The following is a 25,709-nucleotide window of genomic DNA, read 5'->3' on the forward strand; positions in this document are numbered from 1 at the left end:
AAGTTGACAGCTATGATGCCCATCAACTTGGGGGAGGGGCTCAAATATTTTATTGGGGAGGGGAAAGGGGACCTTGGCCGCTAGGAATTGGCTCCTGTGCACTCAGGGCACTTCCAGGCTGTCGACATTTTCAGCTGGGATACTATCACCTTCCAGCAAATTACAACTGATGGGATGATTGTGCACAACAAACCCACTTTCCAGAAAGTTTTTTGCAACAAGGAAAGTGACGGGAAAATATACCTGGGAAAATACGAAATAACACTTGCTTGGATGCAGCCTCATCTAACCTCCCCACAAACAAATCAGAATGAATGGTCATTAAATAGCCAGTCTCATCTAATCTCCTTGCAAGCAGCCAGGATGCTCAATAAACAGGTCAGCTGATGTCCCAGGACAAAAATGAATCTACTATTGCATTATGTGTTTGACACAGTCACTAGCAGCTGTGTGACAAGAAGCATTCCTACCAAAACACATTACTAGTCTGCCCAGAGTGCACATTGGGAGAGATGGAGGAGCATGCAGCCCTGAAGGCAATGGTGACTTTTGGGCTTTGTATTCATTCCCCTCCCCCAATACTCATTGATAGCCTCTTAGCGACAACCCCAGAAGATCCTATGTCAAGACCTAGGCAATAAGTCCTGCTTGGTTGGTTGGTTGGTTGGTTGGTTGGTTGGTTGGTTGGTTCCTTCCTTCCTTCCTTCCTTCCTTCCTTCCTTCCTTCCTTCCTTCCTTCCCTGTGTTTTATTCTCAACAAAGGAGAGAAGCTCCATGGAAATGAATTAATTGTAGAGTCTGTCTGGAAAAGGACCGTCTCTGATGGAGTCTTCATAATAGTCAGCAGCGTTAGCAATAAGACAAAAGCTGTAAACAAGCTGGCTTGCAAAGGAGCTCAGCAAATTGGTCTCAATTACTTGCCTATCTTGGGGAGAGAAAAATTAAAGCGGCCTTTTAAGAGCAGAGAGACGTGTTGAATGGAAATCCATAGTTATAAATTAGAACAGCAGTACATGGTCGCAGAGAGAAAGCAAAGAGGTGTCGGTTGCATTGCTTAATAGAGCCTGTAGCAAATTGCGTTCCATTCTACAGGTAAATGGTGTTTCTCCCCCCCCCCCTTCCTATTTTTGCTCGCAAGCATTGGAGCCACTTTCAGACTGTTGCTACTTTGTGGGTGGGAATTAGTAATGTAGCGACAAATATAGGTTGCTCAATTGAAGTGGCTTTGGCGCTCTTGCATATCAGACCCCCCCTCCCCAAGGACATTTTGCAATAAGTAAGGGGGCGAAAAAATGCACTAGAAAGTGAGGTATAACCGTCCCTTGATGCCATGTCGTATAACCTTTGCTGATGGTTATCTTCAACAATGATGCAATTAGTCATCTTAGTACTACTAGTGGCAGCACCAGAAAAAAATGGGGGTGGGGCAAAGAAGCGGCAAAGTTGGAAGGGACCACAAGGATAATCTAGTCCAATCCCCTGCCATGCAGGAATCTTTCGAACCCACAGCCCTGACATTAAGAGTCTCATGCTCTACCAACTACCAGTAAGCTATGATATCCTTTCTCCTACCTCTCTCGTGTCATATTAGGTTTTGCAGCTGAGCTCTGGGAAGTGCTGCTTTCACTTTGGGGTAGAGTTTCTAATCAGCAAAGAGCAGTACGAATTTCCCAGGGTCGCCATCCCACTGGTCCAGTGACCGAGCCAGCCTGAGGCTCATTATCTTACAGCCGGCTCTCTTGGGTTCCAGTTTTCCTGCATTTAGAGCTGTGTAAGTGTCCCTTTTAAGGACCTGCTATCTAGTACAAGCTGGAAGCTGGAGTGTACCTGCTCCTTTCGTGAACGCATCGGTGCATGAAAGAGGATGCCTCCAGCCAGCTGTTGAGATGGATTAAGTTATTCATCCCTAAGACGTCAGATAGGCAGGCTGTTTAGCAATTAATAATGAAAAGGCATTGCGTGCATTAGAATAACCGCTATGGTTCTGCAAGGGAAAAGAAAGATGCAAGAAGTATTATCTTAGCAAATGCCCTACAGCATTTGTGGAAGAGCAGGAAGAGAGAATCTTCCTGGAGCTCTCAAATCAATACCCACAGCAACAATGGCAGGTTGTGCTCTTTGACTGTTCAGAGTTGCTCACTTCTGAATTCTGCAGTTCAATACAGAGGAGATATTCTGAGCACCCATCTGGTCCAGTTTCGTTGGATGCGTTTCAGTTATTGGGGTTTGGGGGAAAGGTATTTGGTCAAAGCCAGATCTCAATCTTTGACGGCAACTAGCAGTGAAAGGGCAGTTGGCTGTGCCCAGGAGGCTGTAAATGTCTCCGTAAAGAATCAGTTCTTAGAGACCTGTACTCAAAAGATGTTGACAACTACAGTCTGGCGGCTAAGGGCTTCTCTAGATGTCCTCCATATTGTGCTTTCATGATGATTTGTTCTCATGATGCTGTAGGGACATTCAAACACGATGACACTTTCAATACTGTGTGAGCCCCTGGCCCCTTTGCCCCTCCAAAAAATATTTAGGTCCTAGAGCCACCGTGCCAAGGGGACCTTGCCTGTGAAGCAAGGCTGAGAGCTTAAAAGCTATCTTTGCGCCGGGTAACCCCAAGTGGATGAATGCTTGGCCTTGCTCCAGTGCACCAGTTCTGGCCTCCCTCTCATCGTCTGCCTTATTGAAGGCAGGCTGGCTAGCTGTGGGGTGGCTCCAAGAGTAATGTGATCCTGAGCAGATGCGAATTTTGTGTGTCCTTGTTACCCGTGGAACCAAACCCCCATGTAAGATGCCGGTGTGCTGTGCAACGTGCCTGTATTTAGGTACGTTAGGCCAAAGCATTGTTTCCATGATGATTTACATACGTGTGGGCGTAACAGAATATTTCTTTCTCTTGCAGGGTTACCTCTCAGAAGGGCTGGTGACAAAATGGTATCGATCTCCTCGCCTGCTGCTTTCACCAAACAACTACACCAAAGCAATTGACATGTGGGCAGCTGGTTGCATTCTAGCAGAGATGCTGACAGGGAAGATGCTTTTTGCTGGTAGGTCTTCAGTTCTTGCTGGTAGGTCTCAAATTTTCTTTCTTTCTTTCTTTCCTAGGTGGAAAGACGCTTGTTTAAAAGCAGTAGCTCAGCCGTGGACACCCATTCAGGTTGAGAGTAAAATGCTGAGCGTTTCAGTTGACTTTCAGATTGCCAGGTATTTTGCAGGTATGATTCAGTTGTACACAGTCATACCTTGGTTGTCAAACGGAATCAGTTCCGGAAGTCTGTTCGACTTCCAATACGTTCGCAAACCAAGGCGCGGCTTCTGATTGGCACCAGAAACAATGCCGACAGCTGAAACAGACGTTCAACTTCCAAAAAACGTTCGCTAACTGGAACACTTACTTCCGGGTTTGCGGCATTCAGGAGCCCAAACATCCGAGTGCCAAGGTGTTTGACAACCAAGGTACACCTGTATTGGTGAATTTAGGTTGCGCAATTGAATTCGGCAGTCTTGTGCAACAAACCACTTAAAAAACCAAAACGCCCTGGATTTATTTTATTTTATTTTTTGCAGATTAGGAAAGTGATGGCAAAATATACAGGAAAGTGTGGGATAATGGTAAAAAGAAAATTGAAAGAGGGATTGCTAATAACTGCCTGGATAGCATCACGAGCACAAATAATCAAGAATGCACAATAGGAAAGATGCCTGGAGGGGTCCAAAGAACTTATAAAAAAATAACCTGGCGAGAACAAGAAGTTTCCCCACCTGCTGGAAGGCTGCTGTCCGAGTCCATCGCCAGCAGCTGGAAACGGGGCCATCCATATTTGTTCAGGAATCGAGTGCACCCCCTGATGCTACTTAACAAATAAACATCCCTCCTTTTCGGTTTCACCCAACAGCCTTCCTTTCATCTCTGCTTTCATGATGGTTATTATTATCCTATCCTTGCCCATTATTTGTTTTGCAAGACTGCAGGATTTTGACACTCTGGGTAAGCTGGCCGCATGCAGCTTTCTCTAAATAAATAACAAGGTTCATTAATAATGGATTCTAATGCTTGGCCTTCCAAAATATTTCTGCTCTGAAGACCTGGTTGGCTGTGCATAGACTAAGGCCTCGTCCACACTTCTGTTTGCCCTGCACCTCAGGGTTTTCCGCTGGTCCTGTGCTTTCTAAGCATGGGTCTGAGAGGTTTTGCCTTTCCCTCACCACTCCCCCCCCCAAAAAAACCCCCACTTTTACAATGATAGGTCCATATCTTCCAAGTTCCCTGTTTTAAGAGGGATGGTCCCACTTTCTTTGAAGATGCCCTGGGCTCTGCCTTTGTCCTAGGGTTCCCAGGTTTTTGCATGGTAGGTGGGCTTTATTACTTGTTCTGGGATATGCCTTTTGAGTACAGGTTAGGTAATTATGACATGACAGTGTGGGAATGTTCAGGGAGGCAGGAGAGGATATATATTTTATTAATATCTGTGGCGGTTCGCTCAACCTGCACAGGTCCCCCAGACGTTTAATGGTCCGTTGATACCTGCGCTCACCACTTTGTTAATTAACCGCTACCACCAACCAGTTTGTCTGGTATTTACCTCACTCAGTTCAGTCAAGGAGAATATTGGAACAAACTTTTTTTATTGAAGTTTAGTACATAAGCATGTGGTTTCTGAATAAACAGTTCTTTCTTGGTTGTGTTCTTGTTAACAACAGTGCCCAACGATTTCTCCTGCCCTTGTACCTACTCCTTCCCTTGCCGCCCTCCTTCCAACCTCTCAATACCCACAACAAGCCCCAAGACAAAGACAAAACACAAAGACCAAGACCAAGACCCTCTTCCTTCACCGGGAGGGGTTTATATAGCCCACTTAACTCCGCCCCCCTTAAGGTTCTTACTGGTTAATCCTTTTAACTCCTTCTATGCCATTCCTAAGTTTGGGTGATCGCCACAATATCATTCCTAACTTGCGTTAGCAAGTTCCTTTACTTAGCAGAGTTTACATTCCCCTTTTGCATGCACAGCAGATAGCTGGCTGCAGGCTTGTGTAAGCCTCTCACTATTATACAATTCAATTTGTTTGAGATTGAATTGTACATTCCTGGTAAATTCCCTTGAACCCCCCTTAAGAGAATAAAGACGCCACAATCTTATTTAAAGTCAATAAAAGAAGTTTACATACATCAGGAAGAGCACAGTGTAATCCCTGAAGGTAGACTTACTTACAAATAAGTACATGTGGATCTACCCCATATGGGGGAATAATCCCAGTGCTTCTGCTAGCTTTTCAGCTAGCAGAGCATTCCTAGCTAAGAAGCTGGTCCAACGAGGAAGGAAGTGAAGAAGAGAGAGGTGTGCTACATGACTCGTCCTTTTGTTACCTGGACAGGTTAGGTCACGCCCACCTTCTATCACATCCAAAGGAAGGATGTTCCAGCCAGGGGGAACAGGAAGTTTTGACTGGCTGGACCAAACATTTCCCTGCATGTCTTCTGTAGCATTACAAGGAATGTTGTATTTGGACTGCTCTCAGTGGGATACATCCCACAGAGAGAAGAAATAACGTCCTTTTAATTTCAGTCTTATTTCATGTAATCTCACCTGGCACGTTGATCTCATTTTCAAAAGGCACCACTGAGCGGCGTAAACCACTCATGAGAGAAAACAAAACCGATAGCTGAGTGCTGAATCCAGCGTTAGTAATATTCAGAGCAGACTTATTGAAACGAGTGGACATGACTAGCTAATTTCCATTAATTTCAGTGGATCTACTCTGGGTAAAACTATGTTGTATACAACCCTGAGTATAAAAGAAAAGGAAAAGAAAACATAGAGATAAATAAAAACGTAACTTTTGTAAAAACAAACAAAAAACAAAAAAACCTAGAAGCTTTTCTCTTGGGAATTATAGGGATGTAACTACCTCAGATATGCTGATGACACAACCTTGATGGCAGAAAGTGAGGAGGAATTAAAGAACCTTTTAATGAGGGTGAAAGAGGAGAGCGCAAAATATGGTCTGACGCTCAACATAAAAAAAAGTAAGATCATGGCCACTGGTCCCATCACCTCCTGGCAAATAGAAGGGGAAGAAATGGAGGCAGTGAGAGATTTTACTTTCTTGGGCTCCATGATCACTGCAGATAGTGACAGCAGTCACGAAATTAGAAGACGCCTGCTTCTTGGGAGGAAAGCAGTGACAAACCTAGACAGCATCTTAAAAAGCAGAGACATCACCTTGCCAACAAAGGTCTGTGTAGTTAAAGCTATGGTTTTCCCAGTAGTTTTGTATGGAAGTGAGAGCTGGACCATAAAGAAGGCTGATTGCCGAAGAATTGATGCTTTGGAATTATGGTGCTGGAGGAGACTCTTGAGAGTCCCATGGACTGCAAGAAGATCAAGCTTATCCATTCTTAAAGAAATCAGCCCTGAGTGCTCACTGGAAGGACAGATCCTGAAGTTGAGGCTCCAATACTTTGGCCACCTCATGAGAAGAGAAGACTCCCTAGAAAAAACCCTGATGTTGGGAAAGATGGAGGGCACAAGGAGAAGGGGACGACAGAGGATGAGATGGTGGGACAGTGTTCTCGAAGCGACTGGCATGAGTTTGGCCAAACTGCGGGAGGCAGTGGAGGATAGGGGTGCCTGGCGTGCTCTGGTCCATGGGGTCACGAAGAGTCGAACACGACTGAACGACTGAACAACAACAAAACTACCTAAATTGTATAGAAATTTATTTGTGTATTTTACTTGCTCAAAAAGTCCCAGCAAATGATGAATGGATACAAAAACTTACGGGATATGCAGAAAAGGCAAAACTTACCTGAAGAATAAGAAATCGAGATAACACACTTTTTAGAAAAGAATGGAAATGGTTTATTGAATATTTACAGATAAATTGTAAACAGATAAAAACACTGGCAGGATTATTGTAATAACCTGCAGCTACATAAGAGTATATATATAAAGAAGATAAATAAATGAGTACCAAGTTAAGTTAATTTGGATATGCAGAAAATATTAAAAATAAATTTAAGGAACCACAGAGAGGGAAAGAAGTCAAGTTTTAAAACAACAACCATAAATACAAATTCCAGCAGTGTCATTAACAATAGGCTTCTGAATAAGGAGACTTATCATCTGATGGTGGAAGTTTAAAATGAGCAGGTGCTGAGTAGAATCCTAGTACTGTAGAATGAGAGGGAGCCTCAGCGATCATCTAGTCCAGCCCACTGCAATGCAGGAATCGCAGCTAAACAGCTGAGGTCCATGAGTGGCCAGGGCCACCCAGAATGCGCTGCCCAGGCTCCTGGACTGAAGGTTGATCGTATGATCACATAGTTCTCCATGCAAATATTCCCTGTACCTAGAAAAGTAGCTTGCCATGCTAGTCTAGACTCTGTCTCTGACACCTACTTTTGTATGTGCAGGGATTTTGTGGAGGAGCATTTGATCTTGTGAGCCACCGCTTTTGACGTGCCTTAAGTGGCGCAGTCCAAACGCACTGCCGGGAACAGCGAGTGCAAAACTCGGGTGATGTTGATGGCTTCTGGAGTGGTAGATCAGAGTTGTCACTGGTCTGCCGCTTCATAATTTGGCTAGAACTGTTGCAGAGAGAGTTGTTTTGAGCTAAGGGATAAAAGAAGAAGAAGAAAGTACTGCTAAATCTATTCTGGGCGGGGTTTGGTTTGTTTGGGGCCCGGGGAGAGGGAGACAGCATGTCCACACATTCTTCAGCACCCCTCCTTGCAACCCCCAGCTAGGACATGTACAATTAGAGCAGTTGTTTTAAAATAAATAGTCAAGTGCTCTCCAGTCATGCTGAGGGTGTGCTTCTCCACCCAATTAAGCTATGGGAAGCAAGATAAGAGGGGTAGGGATGGAAAATGAGTCAACTGAATCTTTGATCACAACATTGGTTCCCTCCTGTGAAAGAGCGGGGGGTGGGGGGTGGGTTGGAGAATGCAGGACATAGCAAGGCAACGCATTGACCTGTGTATCAAAATACTGACCTGGCCAGACTCCGGGATGTCAGTGCAAATCTGCAAAATATTCTTATGCAAGAACTGATTTGCGCCCAGCAGTTTCTTCAGACGATAAATGATGGTGAAAATGCACAAGTGTGGCCACGGCACAGATTTGTCCAAAGTTCTCCAGACTTACTAGTGTCTGAAGATATATGTAAATAGTAGACACGTTTCTCTTCTAAAGGGCACATCCAAATTAGGTACATGTTATGAGCATTCCCACCAGGGACGCAGGTAGCGCTGTGGTCTAAACCAGTGTTCCCCAACCTTGGGCCTCCAGCTGTTTTTGGAATACAGCTCCCATCATCCCTAGCTAGCAAGGCCAGTGGTCAGGGATGATGGGAGTTGTAGGCCAAAAACAGCTGGAGGCCCAAGGTTGGGGAACACTGGTCTAAACCACTGAGCCTAGGGCTTGCTGATCGGAAGGTCGGCGGTTCGAATCCCCGCGACGGGTTGAGCTCCCATTGCTCAGTCCCAGCTCCTGCCAACCTAGCAGTTCGAAAGCATGTCAAAGTGCAAGTAGATAAATAGGTACCGCTCCGGTGGGAAGGTAAACAGTGTTGCCGTGCGCTGCTCTGGTTTTGCCAGAAGCGGCTTAGTCATGCTGGCCACATGACCCGGAAAAACTGTCTGTGGACAAACGTCGGCTCCCTTGGCCAGTAAAGCAAGATGAGAGCTGCAACCCCAGAGTCGTTCGTAACTGGACTTAACTGTCAGGGGTCCTTTACCTTTACCTTTTATGAGCATTCCCACCTTTATAGCACCTTGCCTTCTGTGGCTGGTGTGGGCATATGTGTACCTTTCAAATGAACAGTGCAAGGGGGTTTCTAGATGACCTGTTCAGAAGGCATTCATTCCGACTCATTTGCACCAAGTTTGTGGAAGATTATACAACATCACATCAGGCAGTTATTACCCTAACCTTCCTAGTGCGTTTCCCAGTCACTTTCTTTAGAGCAGAAAGTCTGATTGTTTTTGGAAGCAAGTTTCTTGCATGTCAAATCCATTTCAGTTGGGAAACCCGAATTTGCTGGCGTGCAGCTGAAATTCCACCGGCAAATTAGCCTTGATGTGGCCCAAGAGGCTATTGTCATGGTGTTCAGTGGCAGAGTGTGTACTTTGAATGCAGACAACCACAGATTTAACCCCTGGTATCTCCAGTAAATGATCTCTAGGAGGAAAGTCAGGACAATGTCTCTAATGGCTTTCAAACACATGCACAGGTTCCATAATTTTCACAGATGACTTTACACGTGTACCGCTCCCTCACCTGATATATTGGAGTCAGACCTATTGGGTGATCAAGCTCAGCATTTTCTACACCTATGGGTAGTGGCTCTCTGGGATTTTAGGCAAGGGGATTTCCCAGCCCTATGTGGAGATGTCAGGAACCTGGGACCTCCTGCCTTGAGATCTACTGCCAATCTGTCTTGTCCATACTGGGCTAGATGGATCAGGTATTGACCCCAGCAAAAGATGGCATCATTTGTTCAGAAATTCAATATATCAGCACATACATGGGTCCCTAACATTGTGCTTACTTTTACCAGGGATAACTATTGGCCCTTATTCCATATGCATAATTGCTGCTGCGTATGTGTCATGGTTAAAGGGTCTTAATAAAGCTGGTCCGTTTTAGCCTGTCCTCATGAAATCATAGAGCTTGAAGAGACTAGGAGACTATCAAACTAGGAGACTATCAACCCCTTCTTCATGCTTCATTCCCCCCATCTTCAATTAACTCACATAATCCACTTTTTTTTTTTAAGAGGGCGACCTCATTCGCTAGCATGCAAGAGCGGTGAGCCACTTTCAAGAGATGAGACCCCAGCCTAATTCCTGCGTGGCTGTTGGAAGTAGGCAATTTCAGCTGCTAAAATAATCATGAACGCAGATCTGGAGTTTGTTAATTATTCAGGCAATGTTAATGAGACTCCAACAATTAAAAAAAAAAAAAAAACCTCTGTTGTGGTAGTTATGCTCTCAGTCTTACCTGGACACCTCTGGCTAATGGTCCTCAGAAATAAACACACAAAGTGATCTAATAAAATGCACCCTATGTTAAATTATTTTATTTTGCTGTAAACCTCCTTGCTTTACTTTTTGTCCTTTTTGTCCAGCTATTACTTTTATTAAGTTGCACTGATAGCCAATTCTGAAGATTTGGTGGGAGAGAACATGCATAGATGGTGCTTCTTCGCAGCAGGTGATTGTGGACTGCGCAGTGTCCACACAGTGTCACCTTCATCAAAATGCCATCCTATTGGAAGTCTTTTTAATTGGAAGTCTTTTTATTTAACATCAAGAATGTTTTATTTTGTGGAAATTATGTTACAAACTTTGTTTTGGGTTTTTTGTATTGGATTGTTTTCTTAGCAATATTGTAAATATCTTTCTTCTTCTTCTTCTTCTTCTTCTTCTTCTTCTTCTTCTTCTTCTTCTTCCTCTTCTTCTTCTTCTTCTTTCTTTTTGTTATGTCTTAATGTATTTTATTTTTAATGTTGCTGTGTTTGTTAGTTGTCTGAATGTTTTTTTAAAATAATAAAGTTTATTTTTAAAAAAAACTTAACAAAAAACAAAATGCCATCCTATGTGATTTCCCCATCTAATCTGGATTTATCATTTCTTCAGAAAATCCAGTAAATCAAACAAACAAACAAACAAACAAACAAACAAGCCTGGGCAACGTTAAATCCAGATAAAAGGAGTGGGAATGGAATGGCATTTTTATGAGGATGATGTTGTGTGGATGATGTGGGAAACTTGCAGGCATGGCCAGGACCAAATCCATAACAAGCTGCTTTCTGGAAGCACCCAAAGGACCTTCCCCCCTCCCCCCATTTGTTATCTCCCTTAACAAAGCCTCTTTTCTGTACCACCAGTGGTGACTGGTGCCCATTGCAACTTGTAGGGCAGATGGGAGGGAATCAACAATAGGCAGAGCCACAACTGTCCTGCTTAGAGGTGCAAGGAACACAAACAAGCTATTCATTGAATTGTTATGGAAGTTGCACAGCCAATCGGTGGACTGTGCATAGATCTCTTGGCTGTTTATTGTGGCACAAAAAACTGTTGTCTTCTCCCACCTAGTGGCAAAAAAGAACCACGAGCTTATAGTCCTTGTCTCTGAGAGTTCTTATAGTATAGACGAGCATTTATCCACATTTATTTTCATTAAGTTTGTGGGGAGGTTATATGATCCCTGCTGTTTACTGAGCGTTCATCTGATTTGCGCATAGGTTTTAAGTCACAGCATCAAGAGATTGTTATGTCACACATTATAGTATATTTTTCTGCCACTTTCTTTACCTCAAAAGAACATAAGGAGCAACAACAATTTTGGGAGGCGTGAGTTTCTTGTGAAAGAGCACCAAACCCACTTTAATCGTGCAACTGAACTCTGCTGGTATAGACCTGAATCTTGAGGGCATAGCTACTGTAAGGACGTTCAGTGGTTGCTAATGAGTAATCAGCCAAACGCAGAACTTCTAAAAACTAAGTTCTTTATTGTGCAGATATTTACAGTGGAGCAAAAGTTCAAACGTCCATCTCATCCCTCCGCAGAGTTCGGGAATGACCTCTTCCGGTTCTTGGTCCAGCAAAAGAGGTGTGGGATTCTAAACCCCCGCCTCCCCCTTCCACGTCTTTCCTGTCTGCAAACGCGGGGCGCGGGAAACTGTCACTGTTCCCCGCTTCCCCCTTGGTGCTCAGGCTCTGCGATCCCTTCACAGCCCCTGCGCCGACTTCCTGCCTCCAACTCCCCCTCCCCACTGAAGGAATGGTCACTTCCTCCTGAGGAGGGGGATGACGAACTGCTGAACAAAGGGGGTGGTTCCCTGTACTGCAAAGGATCCTGGGATGCTACCAGCCGTGGGGAGGGGGGTTTCCTGACAGCTACACTCCAAGTTTTGTATTGGATTAATCTCCTCCTGACTCCTGCTTCCAAGGAAGCTGAATATTGGAGGATTTCAAAACAGATTTTTTTTTAAAAAAGCACACATTCATGCAACACATAGTTAAATTGTGGAACTCACTCTGAAAGGAGATAGTAATGGCCACCAACTTGGATGGCTCTAAAAGAGGATAAGAAAGTAATGGGGGAGATGGGCTATTGATGGCTACTAACAGTTATGGCTAGACTTCACCTCCACAGCTGGAGACAGTAATGCTTCTGAATATCAGTTGCTGAAGACCATAGGAGGGGAGACTGGCCATGTGCTCAGGTCCTGCTCATGGGTTTCCACCGGCATCTGGCTGGCCACCATGAGAACAGGATGCTGGACTAGATGGGCCATTAGCCTCGTCCATCAGGTTCATCGAAGGTTCTTATAGTATACCTGAAGGAGTGTCTTCACCCCCATTGTTCAGCTCGGACACTGAGGTCCAGCTCAGAGGACCTTCTGGCGGTTCCCTCTCTGCGAGAAGTGAAGCTACAGGGAACCAGGCAGAGGGCCTTCTCGGTAGTGGCGCCTGCCCTGTGTAACGCTCTCCCATCAGATGTCAAGGAAATAAACAACTACCTGACTTTCAGAAGACATCTGAAGGCAGCCCTGTTTAGGGAAGTTTTTAATGTCTGATGTTTTATTGTATTTTTAATATTTTGTTGGAAGCTGCCTACAGCGGCTGGGGAATCCCAGCCAGATGGGTGGGGGTATAAATTATTATTATTATTATTATTATTATTATTATTATTATTATTATTAGTGCTGGCCTGGGTGGTAAACATGCTGGCTAAGCAGACACATGCAGTCAGCTGGACTGAAACCTCCGCTCATCAGTTGGTTCCCTGTGGAAAATGAACTAGTGAAGCAGATCCGTCCACCCACCCACCCAGTTTGACTTTGAGAGGTGGGCAGGACCGCCCTCTTCTCAGTCACCAGTCCACCTATTAAAGTTGGCCCATGAGGAGGGGGCGATAAAGATCTGACATGCCAGCTCCCAAAAATTCTGTACTTCTCCTGTAGCGCTAAATTTCTGTTCAGCATTGCATTCTACCCAGCCCCTGGTGTTTTGAAGTGATATGAATACATCATGTTTATGCTCTGTGGTGGCTCATTAGCACATGCCAAAGCTATCAAGTGATGGAATGCAAGCATGAGCAAGGCCAAAGGCCCCAGAGGTCACAAAGCCACCCTTATGAGCAACGTTGCTTTTGTTCATTTAGGAAGCCACGAGCTGGAGCAGATGCAGCTCATTTTGGAGACCATCCCTGTTTTCCACGAAGAGGACAAGGAGGAACTGCTCAAAGTGATGCCGACATTCGTCAACAGCACCTGGGAAGTGAAGAAGCCATTGCGGAAGCTCCTTCCTGAAGTGAACAGCAAAGGTAAGAGACTCGGTTCCACATCTGCTCGGATCCAAGGTTGGGCTCCTTTGCTGGAAAGCATTTGGTTCCTAGTGGGGCTGTCCCAGAAAATAATGGGGCATTTTCTCCTGTGAGAGACCACGGCAGCCATTTTGGGCACTGTGCTCTTGCGTGATTTCAGGCTGAGCTCTTGCCCTGAAGAAAGCACTTTTTCTTGTACAGCATCCCAAAATGTGTTTTTTTGGGGTGCCGTGCTGGGAAAAAGTGTTTGGGGGGGGCACACTCTCATGAGGGTCACGTGACTCGTGTGGGACTGCAGCCCTGGAAGATGGCATCCTTTTTTGTGTGTGGCAAAAGCCTTGGAGGATATGTATTCTCAAGATTCCAAATGTTCCCACTGGCTCAAAAAAAAAAAGGTCAACCTCTGGGTTAGGGACGTTAGGGCTTACTTCTGAGTCGACATGAATAGGATTTCTTTCTCTCATGCTTGTTAGACCTGACTCTCTTCAGCTGTGATTCCTGTCCTATTTTTAAATAAGTAACATCCCCAAGACTCACCGTCCTTCCAAAGCTTGCAGAACACTCCCATTAAATATAATCAAGAGCTTTACTTCTGAATCAAGGACAATTACATTCAATAATTAAATACAAATGGAGCTTAAAGGTGAAGTCTTTATCTGATTTCAGGGTGACTGTTCTTATTATGTAAGTGGTCCCAGGTGACTCTATCTTGGGGACTAAGAACCGCTAACCTGATTGTATTAACTTGCCCCGCACAGCCATCGATTTTCTGGAGAAGATTCTGACATTCAATCCCATGGACCGGCTGACCGCAGAGATGGGTTTGCAACACCCTTATATGAGTCCTTATTACTGTCCCGAAGACGAGCCCGTTTCTCAGCACCCATTCCGGATCGAAGACGAGATTGACGACATTTTGCTGATGGAAGCGAACCAAAGCCAGATGTCCAACTGGGACAGGTACATTTATTCACATGTTATTCACGTGTTCTGCTGCTGAGATGCTTCTTTCAACCTTTTGAGACCAGTTCCCCAGATTCTCAGGTTGCAATCCCGTACTGAGCTTCCTGGGAGAGTAGGGTTGCTGCAGAATTCTGATGGAAATGGTAGCAGAACCATTACCTGGTGAAGTTTGGGGTAGCGGTGGCAATTTGCTCTTGCAAGGATAGTAGGCCTGTTTGGGTGACCAGCTCTTGGAGACTGATGGAAACTGAGGGGTTCCTGATGCTCTGGGGATCTTCCAGTGGAGAAAGTTGATGGTTCTGGTGAAGATGGAGAAGGTGGTTGATAGAACCACTTCTGAGTGTCCTCTCTGGCATTGTGGAGCCCGGATAGCTTCTCAGTATTCTGGAGAGCTGCAGGCTATGAAGCAAGCTGGACAAAAACTAGTGTACCAGGGATGCAAGTCTCACTCCAAAGCTAATAGAACGCTGCTTAGTGTACATTACTGTCTGAATAGAAGGCTCATTTTGCAGCTTGCATTGTATTCTCTAGTAGCTGGCCATTTGGAGTTATTTCAGATGGTCCAAAGGTTACTGACTCCCAATGAGGGACAAAGCAAAGCAGGGAGCTAGGGCCCTTCCCAATTTCTGGGAAATATATTCAGTGAAATTAAAGAAATAATTTCTAAATTTGCTTGAATGGGAATATGCACCTGACTCTTAGTTGTGCGTCTAACATTGTTGTCACTTCGAACAAACAGGTACCAAGTGAGCTTATCCTCGGATTTGGAATGGCGGCAAGAGAAGTGCCACGATTTGGACGAGGTGCAACGAGATCCCAGAGCGGGATCGGAATCCATTGCTGAGGAGGCTCAGGTGGACCCGCGCAAATATTCCCAGAGCAGCTCCGAGAGATTCCTGGAGCAGTCGCATTCCTCGATGGACCGAGCGTTTGAGGGAGATTACGGGCGGTCGTGTGATTACAAAGTGGGGTCGCCTTCCTATTTGGACAAGCTGTTGTGGAGGGACAACAAGCTCCACCATTATTCAGAGCCCAAGCTCATCTTAGACTTGTCACACTGGAAAAGGGCATCTATTGCACCCACGGCGGAGATCGCCTTGGAGGAGGAACCATCCAACCTATTCCTAGAGATAGCGCAGTGGGTTACGAGTACCCAGACGGGACTTGAATGCCCAAATCCTCTCCCAGAGATCCAGGAGAGGAGCTTACCATCTTCTCCTCACCATCTCCACAAAGAACCCAAGGAGGTCGGCAGTGAAAGCGACCCCCAGTTTGACTTGGACGTCTTCATTTCCAGGGCATTAAAACTTTGCACAAAGCCAGAAGATCTGCCTGACAACAAGCTCAAAGACATCAACGGTGCATGCCTAGCAGAACACCCTAGTGAGATTGTACAGACGGAGGTGTACCATAAAGAGAGGTGGTAAAATAACAACAACAACAACAACAACAACAACAACAACAATAATTAAACATTGCTGCTGGTCTTCGTGACTGATTCCTTACAAATTCTTCTAGTCTTCGCGCTAATTACCCAATGCTGAACAGTAACCAAGGTTTGATCGCACATGCTCAGTACCCAATGTTACGGAAATGCCTTTTTTTTTGTTTTGTTAAGGGCAGGTACAGAACCAGGTCCCCTTCTGATGCCTTGAAAGGAAAAGGAATCCAGAGGTGTGAATGAAATTTTAGGGGTTTTACGCTGCCTTAACAATCTTGCCTTGTACCTCCAGGGGTGTGTTTTGGACACGAGTCCCCCATTGCGGAGGTGTTCTGGATGTTAAACTCTTGATCTTACAGAGAGAGAGGCTGAATTGGCATTATTTTGAGAGTCGTAGGACTTGAAGCCACTGCTCCTTCGATAACCGGGCAGCCCGGTTTTTAGTGACCTCATGCTTTGCATTGGTATGACACTTTTCCCGAGAGCCCAGAGCATTTAAGGGAAGGGCTTGTAGCTCAGTGGTAGGACACCTGCTATGCATGCAGAAGGTCCCAGGTTCAATCTCCGGCACCACCAGGTAGGGCTAGGAATGTCCCCCTTTAGACAATACTGAGCTAGATTGACTTGGCAGCTTCCAAGGTTCCTCTGTTCCACAAGGTTCCTCTCGTTCTAGCTTGGCCATGTAGGCTGGTAGTACTCTCCTGATATTACAGCTAGAGGCCGTGGTTGAGAGACTCTGCTTCCTAGTTAATTGATGACTGAGCTGAGAGTCGGAATGGAGATCTCTGGCTTGTAGTTCATGCTTGCAACCACCACACTAGCGTACCCTCTTTGTCACACTCAACGAGTGGAAAGGTAGGGCTTCTCCCGAGACATATTTTACCGTCATTCCTTGGAAACAAGACCGCCGTATAGCTAAATCAGTCTGAACATCTCAGCCTTAAGAACTTTAGGGCACGACGTTTATTTGCTTATGCGTTACTCTTTGTCGGATCAGGGCAAAGGTGTCAGGATGCTTGTCAGGTCTCTTAACCTCCACTTTCCCTTAATATAGTACCCTTAAGTCCTCTGTTCTTCCCAGCTCTCTCTGTGTGTTTGCTTTTTGCTTTTTTTGCAGTGTGTGTGTGTGTGTGTTTGTTTTGGGAGATGTGTCTGTGTTCTGCCTGGGCTTTTGTGTGTGTGTGCGCGCAGGGGTTGAGCGTTGCCGGTTTGGATTCTGGGTCTTTTATAGTGCCCACGACACTTTCCAAATGTGCCCCTGGACCTCAAAAAGTTGAGGAACCCGCACCTAGGCTATCAGTTTCCAGACTGTCAGTATGCATGTTTCAGAAGCAGGTGTATCACCCCAAACAAGCAGGGTGTCCAGGCTGAACACAGCAGTAAGAGAAAGGGACTAGGTGCTTAGGAGGATATCGCTGCACACAGTGGCATTCTGGCATTGAGGCCTTTATGGCATCCCTGAAGCATAGAACCGAGTCTATCAGGCTTGCCCTAGTGTTTCTTAGGAGGCATGGCAGTGGAGCCTGGCTGTTGGGAACCCCAGTTCAAGACCCCCTCCCCAAGCGCCTTACAAGCATAGTGAATTTATTATGCTGTTGCCTTAAAGCCCACCAGGAAGAGTTAATGCCAAAGTCAGATTTCAAAAGCGAAGCAAGGAAAAGACTAGAAATCCTGAAAGTTGAATTTGAATTCTGAGGTGCCGTCAAATGTTGGAACTCCTGTGAAATTTAGTTTCGGGTGGTCTTTTGTGCACAGACTCTCCCGCAGAAACAAACAAACAAACCCCCAAACAAAACCCCACCCTGAAAAAGAATGCCATTGCTAACAAATCTGGGTGGTATTCAGTTAAATAATTGCTCAAGCAGAATTCCTTGCACTTGTGCAATGGGACTCCCACACCATATGTTCTGGGTTTTGCCCTAACCCCCTGGAGCAGATCTGGGGATGTGTAGGGTGCAGGCAGGGGGAGGAAGGGGGAAGACCTATTACACAAACGGAAGTTGTTGAGGCCAAGGGTTGTAGGCCTTACATCTTGAAAATGACACTCACAAAAGTTTCCTGGGATTAGCCAAGACTGAACTTCAGCTCTTCTGCCACAGTTGTATTTGCACTGAAGTGTCCTTGGAAGGAAAAGGAGTCAAGTGAAAACTCAAAGAAGTTTTGTAAATAAATAAAAATTACCCACCATGGATGTGCTGTAGGCTCTATTTTCATTCACATTTCTGAGCACCTTATTAATGAATCGGTTGAGTTTGGTTTGTATATTGAAGAAACGTTATGAACTTCTATGTAATCTGCCTGATCATTTTTTTAAAAAAAGGAAATACTGAAAATGTGTAATTAGCATGCGCTTTTCTAAAAAAACAACAACAAGAATTACCTTCTTTGCACCATTTTGTTCACTGGATTATGTAAAGTTCTTATGGAAAATTCATCCTGCTGATTATTTAACACTTGGAAAGCTGGTATATTACTTCTGCTGAGATAGTTATTTTTATTAGTGGCATTCAGAACGTGTGCAAGCTTTTGAGTTCCACAGAGATCTTTTAAAATGTGCATTGCATTTTCAGCTGACAGATCTCAATAAAAGGCACCTTCTATCTTGCTTGCTCTGTGGTTCGACCCTCCCACTTACCGTGGGGCCAACGCTTCCACCAAGAGTTTGCGTCCTAAAAAGCTAATTCTGCCATTTAGTAGCCAAGTTAGTAAACAAATGCCTACATGTTGTGGGGGAGGGGAGAGATGGAAGATCATTCCGTCTGGCGAGCAGAATGCTTACGCTAATGATTGTTTGCATTAACATGATGCTGACGTTTCTGGCAATGATGGGATTGGAATTTGGCTACAAGCTTAACTCCAAAGCAGAGGTTGCAGCAGACCTCAGCATTTACTTCTGCAAAACTCAGAACGCTGGAATTCACAGGTGTGCGGCATATTCAGAAAAGAAATGCAACGTAGTGCAGTCTTTCGTGAAGGAAAGTGCTCCCCCTGCACACTCCTCCACTTCCCTGTACTTAGAAAACTAGCATGTCAAGAAGGCTAAGCTAGAGAAATCTTCCTGACCTGCTTGTTTCCTGTAAGTAGGGAGTTTTTCTATGGCAGTAAAAAAATATTTAAAAAATTTAAAGGTATTTTCAGGTGAGTCTTTTTCTACAATGAACAAAATGAAAGAACCAGGAGCAGAGGGGTTACAAGATGATAAGATAAGATAGATAAGATAAGATTTCTTTATTGTCATTGTACAAGTACAACGAAATTGAATGCCATCCCATAAAAGCAAAACAAAACAAACAAAACGAAGCCAAAAAAAAAAAAAAAAACCAATTTCAGCCACACATACACATACACACACACCCATCACAACTCTCCAAGGTCATATTATCTAGTTACAGCATTTAAGATGGTTATTACAAGGAATTGATATACCACAAACAAACAAACAAACAAACAAACAAACAAACAAGATATGTCCTCTAGCCCAATTTAATCATTGATGTAACAGGCCCAGTTGTTTTCAGTGAGGTTATAACTACGTTGACCTTAGGTATAGTATGAATTTTACGTTGCCCCACCAAATTGGTACAAATATTATTTATGTATTTATGTAGGCTGCAATGAGTTCGTAGTTTTTTCTGGTAACAGGCCCAGTTACAGTAGTTCCCCCCACTTTGGGATGAGGGTGATCATGCAACTGCTTTCTTGATACACCTGCTTTGCTTCTTTGCCATTTCCTGCTCCCCTACTCACCTGGTGGTTCTGGTTTGTCAGAGCTGGCGCCAGGGTTTGGCGTTGTGGAGCACCTGTGAAGGCCCCGCAGCTTTGCAGGGGACCCATTGCAGATGCACACACCCAAATGTTTAGTACTGTACAGCAGAGCATCGTATCTTGCCAGGAGTTTATTATTATTATTATTATCTTCCTTTCAGGTTTTATGCAACCCTTTAACATATGGACAAATCAAAAGCTGATGAACATTTGAAGCGTCATAACCATAAGGGAATGAACTAGATATTTTATGTATTTATGTGTTTATTTATTTGGAGAATTTGCCCCGCTGTTCCATTGAAATAAATGCTCAAAACAAACTATAGCTTTAATATTTATTCTTTCTGTAGATGTAACTGTAGTATCCCACATAACTTTTATGCCAGCTTCACTGCTGTGGCTTCCTCCGAAGAACACTAGGAATTTTAGATTGCTGAGAGTTTTGAGACTTCCTTGTTAGAGATTCCTATCTTTGCCCCCTGAGAATCGCCTTGCTCCAGGGGAATGACTACTATCCAAGTTTGTAGCATAGATTTTGCTTCGTTCGCTCACTGTGCGTTGGATCTGACACCACACCAGCGGCAAGCTTGAGAAAAATAAGCAGTTCCACATGAGTTCATGTCTCTGATCTTCAGCTGTTCACCTGCGTAAGACAGTTTGTGTGGACTGAGTTTGTTTTCAATAGCTTATAGTTGGCAACTGCTGCATCACTAGAGCTTATGTTCCTGTATGAGCACACACTGGAAGCTGAGAAACAGAGAATCCCCTATGGTCAACTCACATAACAATGTACCAGTTGAAAAAGTATCCATGGTGAGGTGCACGTTCTACTCAGGCACATCCAACTCCCAAGAAACCGTGATCTACTCCCAGTATAAAAAAACTGGCAGTGATCCACCCATTGACGTTGGAGGGAGGAGGAGCGTGATTGCCCAGAACTGTTGAGCTTTCTTTAGGAGGGAAGTGCCCAGAGCTTTTTGGGGAGGAGTTTTTTTTTTTTTTTTGGCCTTTCCCCCATAACTTTTTGTACACGATAAGGATCCCGTGATCTACCAGGATCAGCTAGGGATCTACCGGTAGATCACAATCTACTGGTTGGACATCCCTGTATCTAGCTGAAAGCTAAACACTTGTAAGTCTCTACCACTTAAATCAGTGGGACTTAAAAAGGACTTAACTGTGGCCAAACCATACCCGTTGTGGTGGTCACTGGTGTAACCCTTATAAGACACAAGTTTCAAAAGCAGTTTTTTAAAACGTTTCCTTTCGTGTCAAAGAATGGTCCTGATTCACCCTGTTGAAGCTAAGTGGATCTGGTCAGTTCCTAGATTGGCAGGCTGTGTACCACACTTTGAGTTCCTCCAATGTAGAAAGGTAGGGTGACAAATGAAGGCCAAAAAGGAAGCACTTTTTTCACACAGCACTCCCAGAAGCAATGATAGTCAGCAAGGCTTTTAAATGCCAGTTTCTGGAAACTGTAGCAGGAGGAGAGTGTTCTTGTTCCTGGGTCCTGCTTGCAAGTTTCCCACAAATATCTGGTTGGCCATTGTGAGAACAAGATGATGAACTACTGTAGTTGGGCCACCAGCCTGATCCACCAGGGTTTTCTTACTTTCTTAATCTCAGTGGGTTTTGGCATGAGCAATGAAATATTGTCATCAGCCCCATCCTGTGACCAGTATCTGGTATTTGCAGTTGCATCGAAAACTTTCTTGCTAAGATTCAAGATCTGAGCAACTGATCTTACATTTTAAATGTTTACAATGTTTGCACCTGGAAAACTGATGTTCGAATATTGGGTATTACCTCTTTTGTACCCTTTTGTACCCTTTTGATGGATGAAAGACAGTGCGCTCCCATCGCATGAAACTTGATGTTGCTATACACTACAACATGAACAGCTTCAACAATAAGTCACAAGTAATTATCTTTATTTATATGCATTTCCTTTTAAACATACGGTCTGAATGTCATCATACATCTTGAAATTTATCACCGTGGATATGAATGTCAGTAAGATAATTCTGTTTCTTTGAAATGGCCATTGTGATGAGGAAGCCATTGAAAGATCAGGGAAAACCCCCACACCACTCTTGTTTCTTAGTACTTTATCATTTTCTCTGGATCTCCACTGGTACACAATCAGTTCAAACTGTTTCAAATACCAGTATTATCAAACCACTTTTTAAAAAGAACAGAGCGCTCTTAAACTTACCACATGATTGTTTTCAGCCAGCCATGAGCCAAGACTTTCTCATGTATGTAACCAACAACAATAAAGGAAATTTAACAATGCTTTCTGTTTGGAGATGTATATCTTTGGTATGAAGCAGGGCTTTCAAATGGTTTTCCAGAGGAACCTGCACTTCTTTGTAAGCTTATTGGGATACCTCAGTTAGAAGATCAGAAATGGCAGGTAGGTATGCTTTTCTTCAAGACAACATTGCCTTTAACTACTGATGTTCCCCAATAAAGTGCAGTGCATGGTCTGAAGACACGTGATGCAGCAATCTTGCTGATGCTAAGAAGGTCAGGATCTCTTTGGTGCCTCAATGGGAGATAAGAACCCCAAAGATACTGTCTTGTGTTCCATAACAGAAGAAAGGTGGAACAAAAAAAAGGAACCAGTAAATAAAATAGGGTGGGTTTTTTTTGTTTGTTTTTTAGAATGCACTCTCGGTTTATGTGGTCACAGTGAGACCCAAAAGGTTTAGTCAAGGACCAGAACTGAGTGTGCACACTTGAATATTCTTCAGATGGTCTGGAATGTCCAGAGGTTATGTGACATATACCGGTACTTGAGGCAGTGCTGTAACTAGGGGGGCGGGCTAGTTGGGTCCCCCCCCCCCGGTGAATCCTCCAGAGGGGTGCCATTGAGGCTCCCAGCCTCTCTCTCTCTCTCTCTCTCTCTCTCTGTGTGTGTGCAAATGTGCGTGGCAAGGGTGCCAAACTGGGTTTTTCACCTGGGTGAAATAAAGCCTAGTTTCACCTCCCTGGCAGATGAACTGACATAGAAAAAAGTGGTACTGGTCTCTGAAGGAAAAGCACAACTGTGGCTAAATATTTGTGGACTGGGCACTCCAAATGAGAAACATATTAAGGTTACATTTGGAGGGGGGATATTGTGCCCAAAATCCCTTATGTGCTGCTCTTAGAAAGCATAGTTCCATCCATTTTCTGTTTACATTGTTTCTGACCAGAATCAGGAATACTGTATGTATGTATGTGTGTGTGTGTTGTGTGTGTGTGTATTGCTTGATCAAGAATTTAGGCTGCTATTCTAAACTCCTGGCCGGCAGTGGTGGGGCTTGAAGGAACGGCATAGCCAGCACCGCATCCGTAGCCCCAGCGGTTGTGTGGTCCATTACAAGGTGTTGCAAGCTGGGTAGGCTTCAAGGGGCAGCATAGAAAGGCACGTGGCTGGGGCCCCAAGTCCGGCTCAATGAGGAGTTCTGTGGAAGCTGGATTCAAACAAAGGCATCATTTATTCTTTACTGTCCTATCTGTCTTAACTGGCACAATGGAATGAGACAAGTGTATTGGTGGTGAAACTGTATTTGGTTACAACTCCCAAGAGTTACAAGGTGATGTCCTCACCCCCCCCCAATGGTCCACAGTTTATTAGGGCCAATGCTAAAAATAAAGAATAACCTGTGAGGTGGAAATCCTTGGTTTGCTTCTCAGGTCTGCCATGAATTCACTGGGTATGAACACCTGGTAAAATAAAAACAAAAAGAATATGGGAGCCAGTTGAATTAAAATCACAGTGCCGGTGAAGTAGTTTATTTCACTAAGATTAGCCACTGTTCAAAATGCAATATGCGAGCTTTTGAATAACACAGGGCCCTTCCTTGTGTTTAATGTCCAGGAAAAGAACACATCTTTACGGAGAACACAACACAGAAATATTTGAAACTATACCATTAAACAGAGGCTGATGAGTGCCCTCTTCTGGTTATCTGCTGTAGGCTACTATTCCAAACCATCATTTGGTTTGTGAACACTCCCTGGTTATTTCTGAAGTCAGACCCCAGATTTCAGGCATGATCTGTAATATTCACTACCATCAAATGAGATTCCATTCTGTGCTGAAGGCTATAAAGAAAGTGGAAGTATTTAACCTGTGGTGTGTGTGTCTTGATGTGTTGTGCATTTCCTTTCATGTGCCCACATGCACAGTGAGAAGCTCAACCTATGGATTTCACACTAACTCCTACATGGAAATGCTTCCCATCAGAATAAGCCCCAAGAGATGGTGCTGCTTGTGTAGCTTTCCAGCAGTTCTCCGTACACCTCCACAATCTGCAATCCATGTTTCCCAAAGGGGTTATTGTTAAAAACAGCTTGGTTTTGCAAGGGGAGTAGGGTTTGAAAACAAGCAGGGTTGACGCTACCATTGGAGCGAAGCGACTGCTTCACATCGCTGCTGATAAGAGAGCTTTTGTGAAACTGATGCCTGGAGACGGACAGTCAGGTCATGTAGCCATAGCAGAGACCAGAGGAGGAATGACTGCTGGGTGCAGAGAGAAGAAACACCATGGTTTATCTGCAGCAGCACAACTGGACACCACCATCTGCCCCAGATGCAATACAATATGTACCTCCTGTATATGTCTCTATACCCAACCTTTCAACAATTTGACTTCATCCGCCGGAGGTGCACTCTTCCATTGTCTCCCAAGACAGTCAGCCCTGTCCCTCACAGAACTTAAATTTCACTGTGACGCAGGATTGATAGTTAAACCACTCTGGAAATTGTATCTGTGGAGGAAATAAGGGCCTCCTAGCAATTCTCAGCACCCTTAACAAACTGCAGCAGCTCCCAATATTCTTTGGGGGAAGCTATGACTGTTCAAAGTGATATCATAGTGCTTTAAATGGTGTGAATATGGCCAGAGTCACACATCTCAACGTGCCCTCAGTCAATCCCAAGCTATCTCTCTCTGCTGCTGCCTCTTACGCAACTACTGTTTTGTCATACCCTTTACACCCACCTCCTCTCTATTCACCTGGAGAGGTTCCCTATTTACCAAGCTCTGGTGCATACGAGCATGTAAGGTTGGAAAGATAAACCTTCCTTTCTACGTTTGGACATGTATCTTAACCATGGTCATTCTTTTTTGGCTATCGGTTTGGACATTTGGCAGCTTATGTTAATAAATGTGTCTTATGTGTGTTATTGTTTTGTTTTTCATTATGTTATGTATCTTTGTGTTTCTACATTGTAAACTGTCCTGTATTCCTCGGATGAAGGGTGGTGCACAAATGTAATAAAATAAAATTACCTACCTCACAGAGTTGTTGTGGGGATCAAATGAGGAGAAGTGTAAACATACTGAGCTCCTTGGAGAAAAATGTGGGATATAAATGTAATAAATCAACAATCTGTGCTATTTTTCTGGAAAAAGAGGTGCTGGAACTCAAAATGAAAGCCTCCCTTATTCTCTTATACGGTAACGGCAATGGTGCCCATCTGAGAGGTGCCGGAACTGAGTTCTGGCGAGTTCCAGCTGAAAAAAGCCCTGTGAACAAAAATATGTATTTGCTTGGCTACAGGTGGCCAGCAACACGTGGAGGAATTTCAGGTGACCGCCAAATGCTCGTGCGAACTCTCCCATGGACTTTTCCTTTTAAATCAGCGCCGGCTGGCCAAGCCGCACCCACCAACCTCGCGTTGCTTCCATTGCCTCCCAAGTCCGCCATCATCTCCCCAGCCAGATGTTTTCCTCTGCATCCCCGCACGGTGGTCCTTCTGAAGATGCTTATCCTTACGAGAGCGCTCTGATTGGCTGCTCCGGACAGCTTATCAGCATAATTCAAATACGCCCCCCCCCGGCATCCCCTCCCTTCCGCCTTCCGTGGTTCCAAGGCGAGAGCGGCGGGACCAGGCTGCGGAAGCACCATTGGCTGGAGGCCGCTCCCGGCTGTCTACTCGCCTGCGCCTTTCATTGGCCGGGCTGCGATGTCGCTCAGCGAGGGAAGACCCGCCCCTCGGGGTGTCCCTCCCTGACTCCGGCTTGCGTGCTTCATTCACTCCCGGGGCCTGGAGGAAGATCGTGGGCTTAGCAGAGGGCTTGGATGGTGGAATAGCATCACATAGCGTTGCGACAAAGACCAGAAGGTGTCGGCAGCTACTTGCCTGGTAAAACTATTTCGCCCTTTTATTAAAATCTACAACCTGCGTTTCTTATGGTTGCCCTTTGTAGTTAT

The 25,709-nt window shown here is 44.7% G+C and overlaps 2 protein-coding genes across 3 annotated transcripts in view; both read left to right on the forward strand.

The window, feature by feature from the left end:
• Positions 1 to 25,709, forward strand: part of MAPK4 (mitogen-activated protein kinase 4) — a 55,802-nt gene that overhangs the window by 23,583 nt on the left and 6,510 nt on the right. Inside the window, exons 2-5 of one of the 2 annotated variants that reach the window (XM_033163833.1) lie at positions 2,894 to 3,059; positions 13,169 to 13,330; positions 14,089 to 14,290; positions 15,033 to 15,720. In XM_033163833.1, the coding sequence (XP_033019724.1) occupies positions 2,894 to 3,059; positions 13,169 to 13,330; positions 14,089 to 14,290; positions 15,033 to 15,720 (1,218 nt within the window). The remainder of the gene's footprint in view (positions 1 to 2,893; positions 3,060 to 13,168; positions 13,331 to 14,088; positions 14,291 to 15,032; positions 15,721 to 25,709) is intronic. The other variant, XM_033163834.1, reaches the window with a different exon arrangement.
• ME2 (malic enzyme 2) overlaps positions 25,539 to 25,709 on the forward strand; it is a 31,778-nt gene continuing 31,607 nt past the window's right edge. Inside the window, exon 1 of the mRNA XM_033163835.1 lies at positions 25,539 to 25,641. The gene's annotated coding sequence lies outside the window, so the exon portion shown is untranslated. The remainder of the gene's footprint in view (positions 25,642 to 25,709) is intronic.

This window comes from Lacerta agilis, chromosome 11 (assembly GCF_009819535.1).
Source record: "Lacerta agilis isolate rLacAgi1 chromosome 11, rLacAgi1.pri, whole genome shotgun sequence".
Lineage (NCBI taxonomy): Eukaryota > Metazoa > Chordata > Lepidosauria > Squamata > Lacertidae > Lacerta > Lacerta agilis.